General features: G+C 47.7%; 1 protein-coding gene across 4 annotated transcripts in view; it reads left to right on the forward strand.

The window, feature by feature from the left end:
* The first annotated feature begins 725 nt into the window (after positions 1 to 725).
* The window catches only part of TYRO3 (TYRO3 protein tyrosine kinase), a 44,475-nt gene continuing 26,426 nt past the window's right edge, over positions 726 to 18,774 (forward strand). The window contains exons 1-5 of one of the 4 annotated variants that reach the window (XM_030452335.1): positions 726 to 3,408; positions 6,912 to 7,095; positions 9,352 to 9,452; positions 13,465 to 13,635; positions 16,430 to 16,516. In XM_030452335.1, coding sequence (XP_030308195.1) covers positions 3,336 to 3,408; positions 6,912 to 7,095; positions 9,352 to 9,452; positions 13,465 to 13,635; positions 16,430 to 16,516 — 616 coding nt within the window. In that variant the 5' untranslated portion in view covers positions 726 to 3,335. Of the gene's footprint in view, positions 3,409 to 6,897; positions 7,096 to 9,351; positions 9,453 to 13,464; positions 13,636 to 16,429; positions 16,517 to 18,774 lie in introns of all 4 variants that reach the window. The other 3 variants (XM_030452336.1, XM_030452339.1, XM_030452338.1) reach the window with 3 other exon arrangements.

Below are 18,774 nucleotides of genomic sequence, written 5' to 3' on the forward strand. Positions count from 1 at the left end.
TCTCTTGCTTTACCCTGTGGGGGTGATTGAACAGCTGGAAGCAGTTCCTGTTCTGGCCTGGGGGTGGCTATGCTGGTTTCAACTGAACACCCACTCAGAAAGCACTTAAACAGCCATCGTGGGTCTCCTACCCCACAGAGCCGAGCTGCTCCTCTGACTCTGAACACCACTTCATTGTCACTACAGCCACTGCCACAGATTCCTGATGCAGGATGAGGGATCTGTCCCCTAGCAGTGGAGGGTGACAATGCTGACCTTCAAATCCCAAGTCAAAGGATGGAGCAGACATATTCTTGAATTCAGCTGCAAGCTGGGCAGCCGTGGGGCAAAAAACTTGTAAAAAAATGTGGGGATTTTGTATCCAATTGCAAACTGAGTGCTTCAACAATGAAGCAGAGGCATGAACCAGCTTTTGATGAATTGTTAGGGCTATGGCTTCTCATGTGGAAATGGATGTTTTGTGGGATAGCCTGTCCTTGTCCTGTTGGCTCTCAGTAATTAGAAGGCTGAACAGAAAAGGAAGGTGAGAAAGTCTAGCAAGTACTTCTCTCCCTCCTTCCTTTTCTTTCTCCTCTCTCTCCCTCTTCCTTTCTTCCTTTTCCCTTCTCCTTCATCCTTAGAAGTCTTCCAGCACTCTCGATTATTGTGCAGCTCTTCAAGCACTTCCAAGAGCATGCCCATGCCACCCAGCAAGTCCAGTGATATGTAACAACACACTGTCACAACAGAAAAGTAAGAAAAAGACATAAGCCAGGAAGTTGCTGGCTTATTTATATGTCAGTGTGCTGTGCCTGTGAGCTGTGAGCACTGCTGCTGGTGTCAAGGCCTGAAGAATAAAGCCACATTGCACAAGGGGCTGGGAGAGTTTGTCTTCAGTTCCTAAAAGCGTTTCAGAATCACCAGTTCCTTTGATTCCTGCATGGTAATATTGCACTCTTTAAGTTTTCCAGCAGCAGTTTTCACTCCAACTGGTAATGTGTGCAGGATTTCCGTCCAATTTTCCTATGGCTCTCCCTGCCTATCACTGTTAGCACAAAGCCCTTCTCAGAAGAGCTGAAGTCAGATGCCCTGCTGAGGAAAATTTCCTTTGGTCTACCACTTCCAGCAGAGCTTTGCTCTCTTAAACCAGCCCAGAGTCTGGTCTGTGCTGTGCTACAACTTCCTATCCCATACTCTTCTTTGCAGATGGAAGCTGCTTTCCTCTTCTCTTTCCCAAGACGTTTGGGAAAATCATTTGGGAGCATCACACATGACATTTGAACAAAGCACAACATGCACATCAAGGTAGTGACATGCTCGGGGCACACAGCATGGAGTCAAGACTCTCTTGGCCACTGCATCCTCAATTGGATTGGCCAAGTCACAGCACTTGCCTGTGCCTCCTCTCTTCTGCTTGTGCTTCCTGAGTCCAGAGGGCTGGTATAGTGTTGTAAGCCTCTGTAGTGTAGGGCTCGAAGAAATCCTTAGAAGGAAAACACCATAGAAACACTGTTATTCTAATGGCTATAATTTATCTTTTTTTCTTTTCATGAGACAACGAAAATCTGCAAAATAGCTGCTTTCTAGAAGGCATTATGGCCATGAGTAAGTAGAGAAACACATCCTGCACTTGGGTAAATGGGTATATGTGGATACATGGGGGAGAGAGAGTGCTGTGACAGCAAGGGCATGTGAAGCAAAATTTTGGCAAACAGTGGCACAGACGCTCTCAGCCCAAGGCTGTCATGATCCTGGTGAGAGGCATGTCACTGTTTCCTGTCTCCCAGAGAACCCAGGCTTCCCACAAGCTCTCGGGTGGATAGTTTTGTCGGTGTCTCCTCCCAGTCGCCTCATTGCAGCAGGAGGCACTGGGGAGGGAATGACATTTCCATTCCAGTAATGAAATCTTCTTGGCGTTCCTCCAGTTCCCTAGAAATTCCTATCAGAAATGCAAATGGCTGGGGAGGGGGAAGATCAGAGCTTGAGAAGGAATTATGAGAGCTTGTCTTGCCTCAGTTTCTCCATCCCCTTCATGGTGATAACACTGTTTCCTCATGTTCCTGCACTTCGCCATGTTTCCAGAGTACTGCAGGAGTATTGCACGCCAGTGGCTGTGGCAGAGCTGACAGTGTATCGTGTTGTAACTATATTGCTCCTTATAGTGTCTTTCAACCGAGAATTCTCACCATAGCTCATATGAAAAGGCAACACCGGATTTTTTTTTTTTTTTTTTTAAATTGTCTGTCAGTGACTTTTTCCACACCGTGCTAGTAACTTAGTGGCAGCAGAGATCTCCTTCTGCAGACCTCTCCCTACTTTTTCACTAGCAGAAAAGAGGGCAAGGCCAAACTGATCCTGCTTGAAAGGTACAGGTGCATCTTCCCATGTTGCCGGTGCTCCTCCACAGATCAGGCACCGGGATGGGGTGGTCAGCATCCCTGGAGATGGGGTCCGGCTGGTGGCCGAGCCAAGCAGATGAAGAGGGCCGGTCAGGGAAGATGTGGCTGGGGATGCCGTGTGCATGAGGTCAGGCGCTGCTCTTCCCGGCAGAACCTTGGGGTTTCGGGGGGTTTGGAGGGGCTGAGCCCGACGGTAGCCCTAAGCCCTCCTCCCCTGGGGGGCTGGAAGGCACACGGGGGCTTCTGAGGAGCCCGGCTGTCCCCCTGCTTCCTTACGCAGACAGAGGAATAAGCGACCTGGTTTCCCCCCGTGCTCCGGCAGCTCCCGCCGATGTGGGTCAGGCCGCCGGGAACCAGGCCGCCCCGTGGAGCGGTCCCCGGGAGACGCCGTCTCCAGAGCCCCCCTTGGCCCCCAGCCCTGGCCCGATCCCCGGCACGATGTTGGCCGGCGGGCTCCGTGATTCGCCGCTTCGGGGGCGGCGGGCTCATGCATATTCATGAGCGTGATGTCAGACGGGGAGCACAGCGCACGGTGACCGCCCGAGAGCGCCATTTCCTGGAGGAGAAGGCGGTGGCTCAGGAGGGGCGGGCGGACGGACGGACGGACCGACCCGAGCTGAGAGGAGCTGAGCGGAGCGGAGGAGCCGCCGAGCGGCAGTTGTGCCGGCAGGGGGAGACCGACAGGCAACAGCACCCGGCCCCGACCCCACCGACCGACCGACAGCCCCCGCCGTCGCCTCCCGGCGGACTCTCCTACCGATTGTCCCCGCCGGAGTCTCAGCCAGAAGTTTGAGCGTCCCCGCAGCCTCCCGGGGCAGTCCGGTGTCAGGCGGCGACGCGAGGCTGCTCCCGCTGTCGCCCCCGCCGCCGCCTCCGTGGGGGAGGGTGGGAGCCCTCCGCGGCGCCGGGAGCTGAGGGGAGGATGGTGTTGCGGGAGCGACGGAGCTGAAGCGGAGCATGGCGATCCCGCGGCTCCTCTTGCTGGGACTCTGGTGTGCTGCGGCGCTCTGGGACTTCGTTGCCGTGGCAGGTGAGAGGGGCGGACAGCCCAAGGGGAGAGCGGCCGCGGATGGGAGCCGGGGACGGCGTGGGGAAGGGAGGCGAGGGAGGGTCCCCCGAGCCCGCCAGGCGCGGCGGGAAGGGCTGCGACCACGGCTCCCGTCGCCGGGCTGTGAACGGGGGCTGCCCGGCTGGAGGTGCCGGGCCCACTCCCGCGGGCTGCGTTCCCCCGCGGGCAGCTCCCGCGGCGCCGCCTCTACAGAAGGGTCGGCGGGCACCGGGCCACCCCACTGACAGCCACCGAGTGCCTGAGTAGCAGTCGGTAGGCATGGGCGGCCCGGCGGGGCGCCGGCATGCGGGGGTCCCCGTGTGGCGGCCGCGGGGCTTCGGGCAGCCACAGGTGGGGGTCGGTCCGGTCCGTTTTGGGCTGTCACCCCTCCCGGCTCCGCCGCCTGTGTGGGTCCATCGGCTGGGCAGCTACGTGGCGCCCGGGAGCCGGCGGTACCCGGCAGGGAGCCCGGAGTGTTCGGGGTGCCGCTGGCCGCGCCCGCCTGCAAGCGAGTGTAGAGTGAGTAGTAAATCGCAGCACAGATAATCCTCCTCGTTGTTTGCGGAGGCATTGCTCTGGTATTTGCCTAGCCGAGGAAAGCCGGGCGCTAACGCATTCCTGAGTGGCTTTTGTTTGTTTTTTTTTTCCCTCCCCGAACACATTTTCCGAAGTTTCTCTCCCGAGTCGGCAGGGAAAGGCAGCGTGTGGGAGCCTCTTGTTGCCCAGGCGAGCCTCCCGACGGCTTCCCCGGGAGCCTGGGCACAGCGCTGCCCGTGGAGCAACGTGCGTGGGGTGACACGGTGCTGAGAGGCTGTGGTACAGGTTGGACTGCTAGGTCAGGGTTCGAAGGCATCCAAAGAGTGAAAAACCATTCCCATGGCGTGCATGGGTAGACTTCTTCCTCTTCACTCCAAAAATAACTTAATAAAAAGCATACTTCTGTTCCTAGGAAACAAAACACACAGAGGCAGCAAGTTTAAAATAAAAAAACAACAAAACCAACAAACAATTACGTCATGTATTTTGACTAGTATATTAATTTGCTGTCAAGTCTGTCAACTGGTTGATGAGAAACTTAATATAATTTTATTTCCTACCTATACATTTCAACTCTTGCAGCTCTTACAGGTAGACTTGGGGGAAGCTATTTGGATAAGATTATTCCTTGGCTTGGCAAGAGTGCTATCAGATGAGAAATCATGAGTGGGAGACTAGAAAGAGGAATAGGTGGAAATTAAAATTCATACCGGCCTCCGATGTGCTGTTTCTTGATACCTGCAGGAAGAGATGCTGCAGCTAAAACTGCATTATTATTTAAAAATTTTGAATTTATTGAAAATTCTTGATGTGTATTTCTTCATTTCAGTTGATCCTGATGGATTATACTTGGGTGATGCGAAGAGTTACAGCTCGGGCTGAACACTTCTACTGTATACTAATTCCCTACACCATTAATTTGCTTGGGAACTGAAAAGCAGCAAGGGTCTCTAACACACTGCTTTTTTTAATTTGTTGCTAACTCTTTCAGCAGGGCAGTCTGAGGAAAGCTGAGTAGTTTGCTTTTCCATAAAGGCACCTGTAATGAAAGTGTCTTGTCAGCTTGTGTGTGCATTCAGCAGCCTGGCTACATCAGTTTTCTTTTAACACAGAGAGCTGCTATGAAGCTTTCATGTTTTATTCTGATATTGTGAGTGGTGAAAGGGAGGATGCTTTCTGGCATGCACTGGGACGTGTAATTTGAGTTTCAGATGAGTTAAGTAATGCGAGGTTATATCATCCTCACCCAAGGTGGTTAAATTCTTAGTCCAGGAAATGAGCTGGAGCAACTAAACTAGAGTGATCATCATACCAGTTCTCCAATGTCTCCACGAATTTGCTAGATTAATAACAGCAGACAGAAAGGCAGAAGACTTGAGTGTGGGGATGTAAACTGTTAACGGGCTGAAGGGTCTTGTTAAGGAAAGGAATAAAATCCTTCTACCTGAGTTATGGAATTGCTTCTGGACCACTGGGTTCAAGCTACTGGTGGCAGAGCACAGGGTAGTCCCACAGTGTTGTCTTCCCCTTCTTCTAGCTGCTGCAATCGTGTTGGGAGTCCCTCTGCCCTGCGAGGTCTTGCCCTCATGGCTGTGGGAGGGTGGGATGTTACCAAGAAGGGAAGTGGCACATGAGAAATACCAGTATTTGATGACCAGTCAGGCTGTAACAGAACTTGAGAGCAGCAGGGCTTCTTACTTAGCAGTGCTCTGGATTTCACAACTGGCATTTTTCTCTCTGGTTCTGTAGGCTAGTGAGGCATCCTGTGATAAGCTGCCCAGCTGATCAAGTGGGTGCTGTTGCAATGTGTTGTGATACATGGCCGTGCAAGAGCAGCAGAGTGATGGAGTCATTTGTCTCGGAAGAATGTGGAGGCCACTGCCAGGGCATAGTGGTGAACTGGGCTAGACCTATTCTGGTCTGTCAGGCCTGTGCCACTACGTAGGAAATGGCCACTCTCCATTACAAAACTAGCTTTACATTCATTTCCAACCTTCTTGCTTTCCCACGGTCTCCTTTGATCATCTGGTTCCTCTCTATGCTTTTCTTTCTTAAATGCACTTATACACTTGGCTTCTGTGTTTTCTCATGGTAACACATTCCATATATTCCCTTCTGCTTGAGGGAAACACTCCTCATCCACCCACACATGGAAGAGTGCTCTAGGCCAAATCCTCTTCATTTCTGTCGGTGTAAAACCTCAGCAGCTCCACTGACTCTGGGCGTGCTGCTCGGGGGTCCTAACTACATCACTTTGAGTGAAACGTGGTCCTTGGGCTGGACTGAAGGGTCGGGGAGGCTCGTTTGAGCACACACCCACCTCACATGGCAGAAATATCTGTTCTGTAAACAGTTCTGCTCCTCCGCGAGGTGTGCTGTGGCACAGGCTTTGCTTTCAGGGCTTTTGCAAATTGCAGAGAAGCTTTCTGTGTAATGCAGAGGAACAGTGTGCGCTGAATAATAAGACATAATTGATTCTTTCTCATATCCCAGCTCTTTACAAATGCATACAATGGAGCAAGCACAGTGATTTCTTAGAAGCCCAGGAACACAGAGGCTGAAATTCAAGCCCAGGGAAAAGAGGGAGGTGTGGTACCACGTTGAGCTAACACACTTAGGACTGCTGGATCACCAGCACAACAAAGCTCCCAGCATTTCCGTCTGGCTGGTCCCAGGCACTGCTCTGCAGAGGCTCACCCTGATGTTAGATGAGTTGCAAAAAGCCCAGTGTGTGGACTGAGCCACCACTTTTCTCCAGCAGTTGTGCTTTCAGTGTTTGCCTTTGACTGTTGCGTAGCAGACATAATAGAGTAGTGCTGAGACTAACAGATCCCTTTGCAATGTGTGCTGGTAGGGTATGTAATTCCAGACCTCCAACCTAGAGTTAATTTGCTGTACTCCAACCCCCCTTCTTTTGGGGGTGGGGCGGAGTAGTATTTTTTTTTTAGGTATGAAATTTACAGGATCTCCAATCAAATTAAAGGTGTCCCAGGGTCAACCCGTCAAACTAAATTGCAGCCTCGAGGGAATGGAAGATCCCGAGATGTTGTGGATCAAGGATGGAGCAGTGGTGCAAAGCGTAGACCAGGTGTACATTCCAGTAGATGAAGAACACTGGATCGGCTTCCTCAGGTACAACAGATGCAGAGAAGGAAGAATATTGCAGAAAACTATTGCACAGCTCTCTGCTATCAGCTATATCTATGCAACTCTGGTGTCCTTAGGTCTCTACTCTTCAACACACGGCCAGGGCATAACCGAGAGCAGAATTGAAGCCACTGGTGGCTGAGGTCTTACGCACTAGAACCACATTGTTTTCCTAAATATTGTGGTGACAGGTGCTTTGCAAATGCTTCTGATGCTTGAGACGTGATTTCAAGGTGTAACCGTGTTCTTGCTTTGTTTGTTCATCTTGTTCTGCCATGCAGCAGAAGACTGAGATCTCACTTATGCAAATAGGTTTTCTTTCTCCTACTCATTCTGTTCTCTTTCTCTCTTGAGCTGTCAAGTCTGCCTAAAGGGTGAGGATTGTTAATTGATATGGGACTCCCTGGACTACATCCCCTTCCTTTCTTTGGTGGGGAGTGCTTGTCACCCAAAACGTCCCTGAGTCATTTTGCAGGGGCTTTCCTAATCCATTTGCACATGGTATCAGTCCTGCTCAGAGGTGAAAAAACTCTCTTCTGCAAAGCAGCTCTCTCTTTTATTTCAGCAGAAGGAGGTTGTCAGCTAGTTCAGGAAGTACTGAATTAAACAAGACCCAAGTTTTGGCTCTGGCTTTTCCTGTACATATAGGGAGCTTGTACAATCAAGCATGCCATCACCACAAGAGTTCAAAATTGTTGACTGACTGAGAATCACTCTTCCCTGAGCTACAGTTTCATCTCCTGTTAGGTTTCTTGGATTGACAATGTTCAAATTCCCCAGTTCCAGAAACTAAAAGTCAATGTGACAAAGCTTGTTTGTAATAAACATTTTGAATGGAAAAAAACATCTCTTCCCAGTAAAACTACTAAATGCTGTGAAAAAAGTTTGTCCTGGAAGTATACCATGTGCTTTCCTCCAGTTCCCCTACCTAAATCTCTTTTCCCCTCACACTCTCTCAGTCTGATCTCCTGTCTCACCTCTTGTTTTCCTCTGCTGGGAACTTTCTGCAGCACCAGGGCTAAGTGTAGGGTACTAAATCTAGATGTGTCCATATCTTTTTCTCCTTTTTCCTTTCTTCTGAAGTGATTATTTCTACCACCCACTGTGTGACTCTCTGCTGCGACTGCTGTGTTTCAGACCATGCAGCTGGATGGGCAGGACAGCTGATGCCATTTGAAGGTACAGCTCTGAAAATCAGGCTGTAGTGGGCCAGTTCTCTGCATTTCAGCAAGCACTCTCCTCTTTCTTTCTGTCTTTCTTTCTTCCTGAGATGTCCTTTCCCTTCCCTGAGCTGGATTGCTAGCATCAGAAAGGCGGGTGTCAGATCTGAGGACCCCTGCATGGCTGCACATCCCACAGAGGGCAGTCAACATCTGTACAGTGCTGGGCACTCGGTCACTCTGGTGGTGCCTTTGGTAGCTGAGACCTCATTGCTTTGGGATCAGATTGTGCCCTTACTCACCACACCAGCCTCTTGTTGCCAAGAGCACCAATGATGCCACAGATTTGGTGGAAAAAGGAGCAGAATTCTCCCCTGACCTGGAGGCTTATGACTTGAGTGCCACTCAGTCCCCATGGCTACCTTCTCCTGCTTGGATGGATCTTCTCAGAAGTGGAGTTGTTGCTGGGCAAGGGAGGACCCAGAAGAGTTTGTAGGGTGAGGTCCTGTGCTGGAGTAGGGCCAGTGGCACCCCTTGGAATGGCAAATAGAAAGGCCCAAGGAGTTTTGCAGTCTGAGGCACTCTTGGGGTTAAGAATAATTGAGCACAGATGAGGTGAGGCAGGGCCTTTTCTGAGCCATCTGGGCCTGTATGAGGCTGTCACCAGTCCTGTCACCTGCTGAGGCAAAACAGTCCAGCTCGTTGGAGGTTTGTGATTTGGAGTTTCCTGCTGGCTCAGACACTGTAGGCTCAGCTGTTGCTCTTAAGGGCTAGCTAGACAATTCAAGATCAAGATGACCAACCCTTTCCCATCCTCAGAGGACACAGATGATGGGTTTTCTGTGATGACGTCTTGAAGGAAGGCTGTCTGCTCTGCTGAGGATTCCTTCCACCCACTTTAGAGAGGAGCCTCCCATCTCCCTGCATTTTTGCTGGATAGCTGCTGCCCTCCTCCCCAGAGCTGGCTGTGTCTCAGTGGGTGTGGTCCATGCCTCTGGTTTGCCAAACACCACAGGGTCCTTTGGGGCAAAAACATGCTTTATCCACATAAAATATCGATCTGGCTTTTGACTTTTTTCAGCTTGAAATCCGTCGAGCGGACAGATTCTGGGAAGTACTGGTGCCAGGTTGAGAACGGGGGGAAGAAGGAAGAATCACAACAAGTGTGGCTCATAGTGGAAGGTAAGGAGTAGTAGTAGTGCTGGTTTCCTTTCAGGACTGACCCACCCACTTCTAGGTGGAAGTGATGGGAGCATGTTGCTCCAGTGACAGGCTTTTGGCTCTGAACCATCACTGCTGCCTGCAGTGAGATCACAGAGCAAGAGTAAGAAGTGGTAGGAGAGCAGTTTCAAGGAGAGGAGCTGCCAGTTTATTACCTTCTGGGTTTATGTGGCACATCAGGAAACAAGGGAAAGATCCTTTAAGGCACACACGTTTCTTTCCAGCTCCTCAGTCAGTTGTTGCTTTGGTGTCCAAATAATTCTTAGAATGACAAGATGTTTCAGGTTGAAAGGGATCCATGGGGATCATCTGGTCCAACCTGTTACTCAAAGCAGGGTCACTGCCTGGTTCTGTGTATCAGCCAAATAGGTCTTTGATGTCAAGCTACACTTTTAGCCCAATTCTGAGTTTAGGGAGGAGTGACTGTGCCAGGTAGCACTGTTTTGCCCAGTCTTGTCTGACAAAGAATCATTTCTACATGGTTGCCCAAGAAGTCACCCAGTGCAATGTAGATTGGTGGCTTCTGTCTCTAGTTTAATTTTCTTTGAGCCATGATTGGGTTTGTATCCTCAGAAGCTTGTAGTCATAGGATGGCTTAGTATTTGGTGAGGAAGTGGACAGAAGAACAGTGTATTTGCAGCAAGGGGCTGCTTAGATGTACTTGGTAACATTTTTGCTCACAACTGAATCAGAGGTGTTGAAGAGGGGGAGCAGGGAGGGTGTCATGGGAGGTGGTGTGGTCTGGGTGTTTTACAGCAAAGGCTTCACTCATTGAGAGCCACAGAAACATTGATAGCACTGCTCACAGGAAGAGACTGCTTTCTATCAATCCCCTTTTAGGCAGGATTTTGTCCACCTACATTTTCAGGTGAAGTTTCAACTGGAGAAAATTGTTTACAACTTAAAATGCTTTCTGTTGTGCAATGTTTCCATTTCTATTCCAATTACCATGGCTGGCTCCAGAGGTGGCTGCGTTTGCATGGTGGGTGCATTAGGAGTGATTGAGTAGCTCAGTGTGCTAAGCTGCCTGAAAAACAAAGGAGCCCTTCTAGATAGCACAGGCAAGAAATATCAAAGTTGTAAGAACCAGCTGCAGCTAGGTGAGGAGGAGTGTTCAGAATGAAGGCCAAAACTTACAGCAGAAGCACAAGCTAAAAAAATACAAGTCGTTGCCTTTATGAGAAAAGCAAGATCAGCAGAAGCTACTTAAACTTGAACCAAGCCTGTAAGCATGTGAAGTGGCAGTTAGTGGGGAAAAAAAATCAAGTAACAAGTACTGATAACTGCTGGATTTTTATAAATGTGTCAACTGTTAGCATAAGAAAACACCAGGGAATGTAAAAGCCTCTGAGTCCCACTCTTATCACTGTGTATATTCCCTGGGTGTTCCAGCTTTGTCTACAAGTGGTTGCACTGATAACAACCATTGTCCTCTGGACAATGGACAGAGGATCTTTACTCTGGTCCCTTGCAGCCTTCAGTAGGTGCTGATACCTTTCAGTGTGCCACACAAAATGTGTGTACTCCTGGTGATGTAACTTCAGGTGAGCTCCAGTAAATTTTTATGCTCATATCTGCCTTGAGATCCACTTAGGCAGTCTGTATCAGGCAGAATTTGTAGCGATGTTATTTAAACTGTCTTTGTAAAAAAACTGAAATGTTTGATGTTATAAAATACTCCACAGAATTTTTTACAGCAAAAGTATCTTGAAACTGTTTTCTGGTTTAGAAACTAGACTCTGGCCTTACAAAGAACAAGATAGTGTTTGTTGCCTGGAGAGGTAATCTAAGAGGCATCCTGTGGAATGTGACTACCTGAAAAATACAGGTTATGTTTCTTACAGAACTTTCCCTCTGAAATTACACCTCTCTCCATGTGTTTGCTCCTGGGGCTGCTAGCCCCTGATGTGGCTGCAGTCAGAGCCCCAGCTACACCTGGATGAACACATCCCCCTGAATTAACACAGTCTAATAACTGAGCTGTAGAAAAAAAAATTGGCCCTGCAGGTTGGATGCAGGCTTGTAAGAGTGAATAGACAGTCTTGTTTCCTTGCTTTGCCACTGGTTTCCTGGCTAGTGGCTGCTCAGTGCCTCCTCCATGGTGCATCTGTGCATATGGTGCATCTCACCTCTTATACCAGGAACTAGGAGGCTAAATGTGTTGCAGGCAGTGAGGTATCCAGGTAACATTCACACAGGGGCAGTGCAAGTTCCTGAGCTGGATGAGTCAGCTGAAGTATGTGAGCTTTTAATTGTGGTCTTGTCTGATGTGGTTAGATGCTCCCAAAGTGAGAAACCTGCAAGCTGGGAAGTAGCCTCCTGAAAGGTTACCTTGGGTGTCATGGCAAAGGGACAGGAAGCTGGGATCCTGTTGGCAGGTAGGAGAAATTGTGGTGTTTTCTCTTCTAGTCCTCCTTGGGGAAGGAGAGTAAAGCAGTCAGAGGAGGTGTCACAGCTGGTATCACAGCTGGTATCTGGAAAGTTTATTCACTTTTATTGTTTATGTGTGACTGCAATAAAGAAATAAAGTAAAACATGTAAGCAAAAATCAGCAGTAAATCATGATACTGGGTATACTTGCCCTGAGCAGTAGCCTTTGTACAGATAGGCACCATCATTCCTGAAGTGAATTATTTTTAGACCTGTTTCAGTTTGTTCACTTACTTGCCACTCTGAAGGAAGTAGCCAGCAGGTGAGAAAGGCACAAAGAAAATGCCACCTGAAAGACCAGAACAGCAACTGGATGGTCAGTGGAAGACCAAGGTTGCCACTTTCAGATGGAGCAGAGGGGAAATGCCAAGCCTTATGCTTCCAAATCCATATTTAGATACCTGCATTAATTGCCTGCTGCTGGAGGTGCTCAGCATATGTCACACCAACTGGTGCCACTTGGCCCTGTCATCCTGCGCCAGGATCAGGCAGTGTGAGCACAATGTTGTTGGTTCTTCTGTTTCTATGAGGCAGCAGATCAGCAGTTTCCAGAACACACTTCTTAGAGTTGAGGACACCTGGTTTCAGTGTAGACACCATCAGTAGCAGTTATGCCTGACACCCAAATTTGTATAAAGGGGAATATAGAAGAGTATAAAGGGGAACCTGGTGTTTCTCTGCCACCAAGCCCCAGAAGCACACATTGGCTGTCTTGCTGGTGACTGGTGAATTTAGTATTGTTAGCTTGAAGCACTGAAATCACATTGCCCATGAGAGGAACCACACCTTCTTGATGTCTTGAGTTGCACTCAGCTATTATCATTTAGAGATGACAAAGTAGGTCATCTAGGTAGGGAGCATTGCAGCTGCCTTTTGCTCCCTCTGGACTGGACTTAAGGCTTGTTGAACTGAGCAGGACTGTTTGGAGTTATCAAGATAGCTGTGTCCATGGATAGCCTTAAGCTCTGCAACAAATTACCCCTAACCCCAAGGCAGTCTGCATGCTGGAAGGCAGCTCCGGTTAATTAAGCTGTGGAGAGAGGATTATAAATGATCCAGGTCACTCACCTGGGGGATTCTTTTCTCATTCATGGCTTTGTTACAGCCACTGGTCCAACACGTTCACAAGCTTCAGGTTTTTTTAATACATGGCAAGAAGTATCTGCAGCTGGATTAGGTATCATTTAAAGTGGTGTCTGCCACCATTCAAGTCACTGACCATTGCTTCTTTAAACTGTATTTCTCCTACTGAAAGACTGAGTAAATACTGCCACTAAAAGCTGCTTCATAGGGGAGTCTTGAAGGAGACCCAGTGAAAAGGCATTTTGGGAAGCAGGCACTCTTCTCTCTGTCTTCTTCTAATGGACATATGTAGACATTCATGCCCTGGGGTAATCCAGCATATCTGACCCTTAATTTTTGTGCAGGGCTTGGAGGGACTTGATTTAGGCATAGCAGCAGGTCGGGCACTGGTATTAGTGGAAATAAACATGAGACAAAAGGAGTCTCTGCAGTTATTATCACTTGTCTGTTGCTTTTCTAGGTGTGCCCTACTTTACTGTGGAACCTGAGGATGTGTCCGTGTCCCCTAATGCCCCGTTTCATATGGCCTGTGCTGCTGTTGGTCCCCCTGAACCAGTGACAATTGTCTGGTGGATGGGAGACTCTAGAGTGGGGCTTCCAGACATCTCCCCTTCCATCTTAAATGTGTCAGGTAAGGCTGCTGCCAAAGCAGAATGTCACTTTGAGTGAGCATCAGAGGAGGAGGAGAGCTCCCCAGCTACACTGGGGAGCCACATAGTGTGAGAATGGTCTTTAATTGTACATGGAGGGCTGAGAGATCATACAAACATACAAAACCAGACATACAAACATACAAAACCAGATCATCTTGAGAGCTGATGGTTGCACTGGGTATTTTCTGATGGCTTGATGTGCACAGGCTCTTCAGAGCTTGGGTGGGGCTTGCACTATGGTAAAGATGCACACTAGGTGCCTCTTGTTCCACCTCATGGAGGATGTTCCTGGTTATATTAAGTGACTGCTGATGCCATTTGGCTTGGAAATCTCCAGGCTTTCACATAGAAGAGGTACCACCTCCTCCTTCTTTGCACAGCCATGGCATGCACTGCTTTCTCTTCCCACCCTTTCTGTTCTTGCAGGCTTGCTGTCTGCTCTTATCTTTATAACCCGCCCACCTTGTGTAATTGTTTGACACTTTTAGAGTGGTTTAGAGTGGTTGTATTGGTGCTGAAGGGGGCTTGTTGATATCCTCAGAGACTGAGGTTTGTCCCATAGTGAGCACCACTCACATGGTGGTGAAGCTGCCTTCCCTGGCAGTGTCAGCTGAAGAACTCAGGAGCCAGTGGGTGTTTGGACCTCTCTTCCCTACCAGGGCCTGACCACAGCTATTCTTGTAGCTACCTCCTAAAAGTAGCTTTGTTCTAGTTAGCTGTCAAATAGCTCTGTGTTACTTCTTCTATTTGCTGCTGTTTTGTTATTCTCAGCAGTCCTGAGCCAAAGTTTAATTATTTAGAAAGAAAAGGGTTTATGACTTGGAGTCATCTCTGGGCCCTCTTCATACAGTTACATCCAGGAGGAGTTTCTTTACATCTTTGTCCAACCTTTGAGCTATCCAAAACTATTAAGCCTTCCCTTAGAACCTAATTTATATGTAAATCAAAACCTAGTTTGTGATTTGCAGTGGCTTTATCATCTGCTCCCTCTCTTAGGTAGCCACTCTATGCTATTCCAAGTTGGAATTGAAAACTTTTCCCTTAATCTGCCTGTTGAAATAGAAACTGAAAAGATGGATAGTCAAGAGGGGAAAGGCAGTGAAGAAATAAGTGTCCCTTTCTCCACTGCACTCATCCCATGGTGCCTCACAAAAGTTATGTCACTGTGAGGCAGTGGCATGGAGATCTGAAGAAGGGCATTTGCTCCTAGAGATTCTCCAAGTGAATTGCTATTATAGAAATCTACTTCACTGGCACATTTCTTTGCCCCTTTCAGTGTTCTTTGAGGTGTCCCTTGGGAAGATCTTGTCTTTGCAATGGAAAAAATGTGGCAGGACACAAGCTGCATGGTCAGATTGCCAGTTGGTAAGGAACCAAACATTGCTAGCAAAAGAAAGTGTCATACACTGAACATCATAAAGCACTGCATAAAAGGCAAACATTTAGAAGATTCAGCAAACAGTTGATTTGGTGAAAAGATGATTGGATTTGGAAAGCAGTGCTAGCAATGGTGCAAGAGAGTTAAGGAGGTCATACAATGGTTTGGGTTGGAAGGGAACTTAAAGATCACAAAATTCTAACCCCTCCATCATGGGCAGGGACACCTTCCAGCAGACAAGGTTGCTCAAAGCCGCATCCAACCTGGCCTTCGTGGTTTGTGGTGTGTTTTCGTTTTATCCTCAGGGCAGGGCTGTGTTTAGTTCTGTCTTTGGGACATGCCAACCACATCAAGTGCTGCCCTGGTCTGCTCTCTGACCCCGAGCCTGCTGGCAGCATTTTCCTCTGGGTCACTGGGGTGAGCAGAAGCTAAAATCCTTTGCTCTTTCATTTGATAGCACACCCTCCTCTCTTCCACTTACACTTTGCAAGGCCATTGGTCTCAGGCTTAGGACATGAATCAAAGGACAAAGGCAAACACTGTGCAAGCTGCTCTCTGCAGCTCTGAGGTCTTTTTTCCCTCTAAAATTATGTGCCCATGTTGTGCCAGTCATTAAGGTTTCTCAGAGGGAGCCCTAGAAGGCAACTGAGACTCAAGTCAAAACATGTGCTGAGCACACTGCTCCAAGGCAGCTGTGCAAATCTGCCTCAATTCTGACTACTTAGCAATACCTGTCTGCATCTTGGAGCAGCTGGACATCAGTGTTATGCCATGTTCAGACCCTGTAGGATGGATGGATGGATGATTGGTTACAGAAGAGGGGGACTTGCACTGTATCACCCCTGGAAAGAGCCTCAGTGTTATGCACTGTCATTTTACTTCCACTTCTTTTGTCTGTCTTTGGAAGTCTGATGCAAGGTGAGGGATGAAAGGGTGGGCGTTACCTTGAAATCTGCAGCATCTGGTTGGAGTTCTGCCCCAGGCTTAGAGCCCAGTCAGAAGAAGGTGGTTGTTGCTCAGGTGGCCTGCTGTGGTCTCCAGCACTGGGCATTGCATAAACATGGGCACCCCAGGCATTGGTCCAGAGATGCTCACCAGAAAGTGAGGAGTGAATGTCTGTTAACTGAGTGCTGTGAACTGCTGTTCTGCCAGATTCATCTTTCTTTTTCAGTGCTTTCCAAAGCTCCTGTGGAAGCTCTTCTGTATTGCTCCATTAAAAACACGTTTAGCACATTAATTACATCGAAATTCAGGTGCCTTTGGTTGGCGCCCAGCTCAGCCCTCCGCTTGCCTGTACAGCTTGAACTGGATGTCACACACAATTGAGATTCTGCTGAAGGCTGAAGCTGGATTATAGAGCTGTTTGTGTTTCCTTTTTCTTGGCTGATCTCCAGGTATTAATCAAAGCACAGTTTTCTCCTGCGAAGCTCACAACGTGAAGGGATTGTCTTCGTCTCGGACAGCCACTGTTCAAATTAAAGGTGAGAGAGAGCAAGAAAATGGGCTGGGCACACTGGTTTGGAAGTGAAAACAGGGCTCCTTGGTGCAAGAGGCTGTCTCAAAGCTTCCAGCAGCCATCAGGGGCTGGGCTGTGAGTGATCCAAACAAGGCTTTGTGCTCTAACAGCAGCTTCCAATTCCTGTGCAGGGATGTATCCCAGGCTGTTGAAAAGAAACCACATCTGATTCAGGGGTGGGAATGTGATGTCAAATAACAGGTTTTTCCTCAAAGGAGAGAGCCAGAGCAGCTCTCAAATTGATTGTGAGAGATGATGGTGGATATAAATCTGTAGCTGGGAAAATCTTTCATTCTTGGAGTTAGATGGATATTGTTAGATCTACAGAGGACATTACTTCTGCTTGCTCCCATTGGCATCAGATTAGATGCTAAAAGAAGAGAAAAGGAATCACCAGTGGCCACTAAAGTCTCCTTGCCTACCCTGTTTTTATGGATTTTATTTTTTTGATTATTTGCTTTTTAAAAATTCATTCAAACAACTCCAAGCTTTTGCACCTCCAGTTGCAGTTTGAAAGCCCCTAAGTTTATGTCACGTTTCCTCTGTTCCTCCATGTGACTGAAATGAGGATAATCAGAGCAATCAGCTCTTCCCCTCCTCTTCTTGTTGAGATGCTTCTGCATTTGAATTTTTAGTCATGCTTTGGTGTGGATTAAAAGACATGATTATCAGTTCCAGGAGAGTCATGACACAAAAATAATTTGTTCCAAGTGGTAGCTTATTGCTCAGCGTGAGTAAGAGCAAGAATTTATGTCTGTATCAGAACTCAGAGTTGTCTTAGCTAATATTTATTAAATGGTAACTTAAAATCCAGCTATAGATCCGCTGCTCTTACAGTGTGTTTTTCTTCAGGATATTGTGGTTACTGCTATGCCAAGAATGCAGTATTTTGGACTAGTAAGATTTATAGCTTCATTTAAAAGTGTTTGGAGTTGTTGCCTCCAAGGCTTTTCTACACAGGGGGATTAGTTATTGTGGAATGTATCTATGGATATTTTTATCCTGGGATAGAATTTAGCTCACAAAGCTATTTTGCTTTTAAAAAATCTCATCGAGCTGTAATTTGAAATAGCATTTATCATAAACAAACTTTATTCTTTTTTTAATGTTAACATAGATTTTTTTATATTTTTTTTCAACTCTCTATTTTAAAATGATGGGATACAGTCTGCAGAATTCTTTCATTTACCAACAATTACAATTAGCCAGAAGTGCCCCATAGTTGTCAATCCTCAGCTAAGTAATCCATACAACTTCTTTGAGAGGGGATTATGACCCTCACAATCTCCTGTGCGCACACACACACGCTTTTTAGAGCTGAAGTGTTGCACCAATATGTGTCATGTCCTAGAGATAAAAAACCCCAGGTTTTAAACAGCAAGTCCAGTGCTGTAGTCATTGAAGTTCTACCTGTAATGCTTCAAGTATAAGTCAAAAGAGTAGCTATAAACTTAGGGAAATGATGAGGCTCTTCTAAGAAGCAAAAATCTTGAAGATCTAATATAGCCCCTGTTAAAATTAAAGCAAAGCTCCTAACAAGGCTACCAACAGGAACTGGAGCAGGCCCATAGAGTGTTTATTTAATCCTTTATTCTGTGAATTTACAGATTTCAGTGTAATTACTCCTGGGAACAGCAGTCTGTACAGGCATGATCAGATCCTTCCTCTCTTATCCAGATCCATCTGCTAGTGAGGACTTTCTAGGACGTATTAAACGATTTGTTTCTTCTGTGTTTCCAGAGCCAAATATTTTTTCCTAGGGCATTTACAAACCCTTAACATTTCTTCCTATTTGCTGCTGTTGTTGTTCATTATCTATCCTCCATAGTACCCACACGGTGCTGGGTGTACTCCAAGCAGAAAATTTCTGTTATTGTAGCCCCCAGCCCCCAGCTTGTACAAAGCCCCATTGTTCCAGCCACTCTCCAAGCAGAGGAAGTTAACTCTCATGATGTTAACACTCAAGGTCCTGCTTTCATCCTGGCTTTTTCTCTCCTTCAGCTGTGCAGCTCAGACTTTTGGGGTCGTATCCTGCGTTTCAGAGCACAACAGGAAAGGGCCACCCAGAGTTTGGTCCCAGATGGGGAAATGCATCTGTCCCTTCTCCAAATTGCAGCTTGTGGAAGGTGCTAGCAAGCCAACCCTCTTCAGTGGTTGTCTGCATTGCAGAGTGTCGTTATTATTTATTTTCATTGGTGGTATAGCCCCTACCTCCTGTGGGCC

The sequence above is a fragment of the Calypte anna genome, chromosome 5A (genome assembly GCF_003957555.1).
Source record: "Calypte anna isolate BGI_N300 chromosome 5A, bCalAnn1_v1.p, whole genome shotgun sequence".
In the NCBI taxonomy this organism is placed as follows: Eukaryota; Metazoa; Chordata; class Aves; order Apodiformes; family Trochilidae; genus Calypte; species Calypte anna.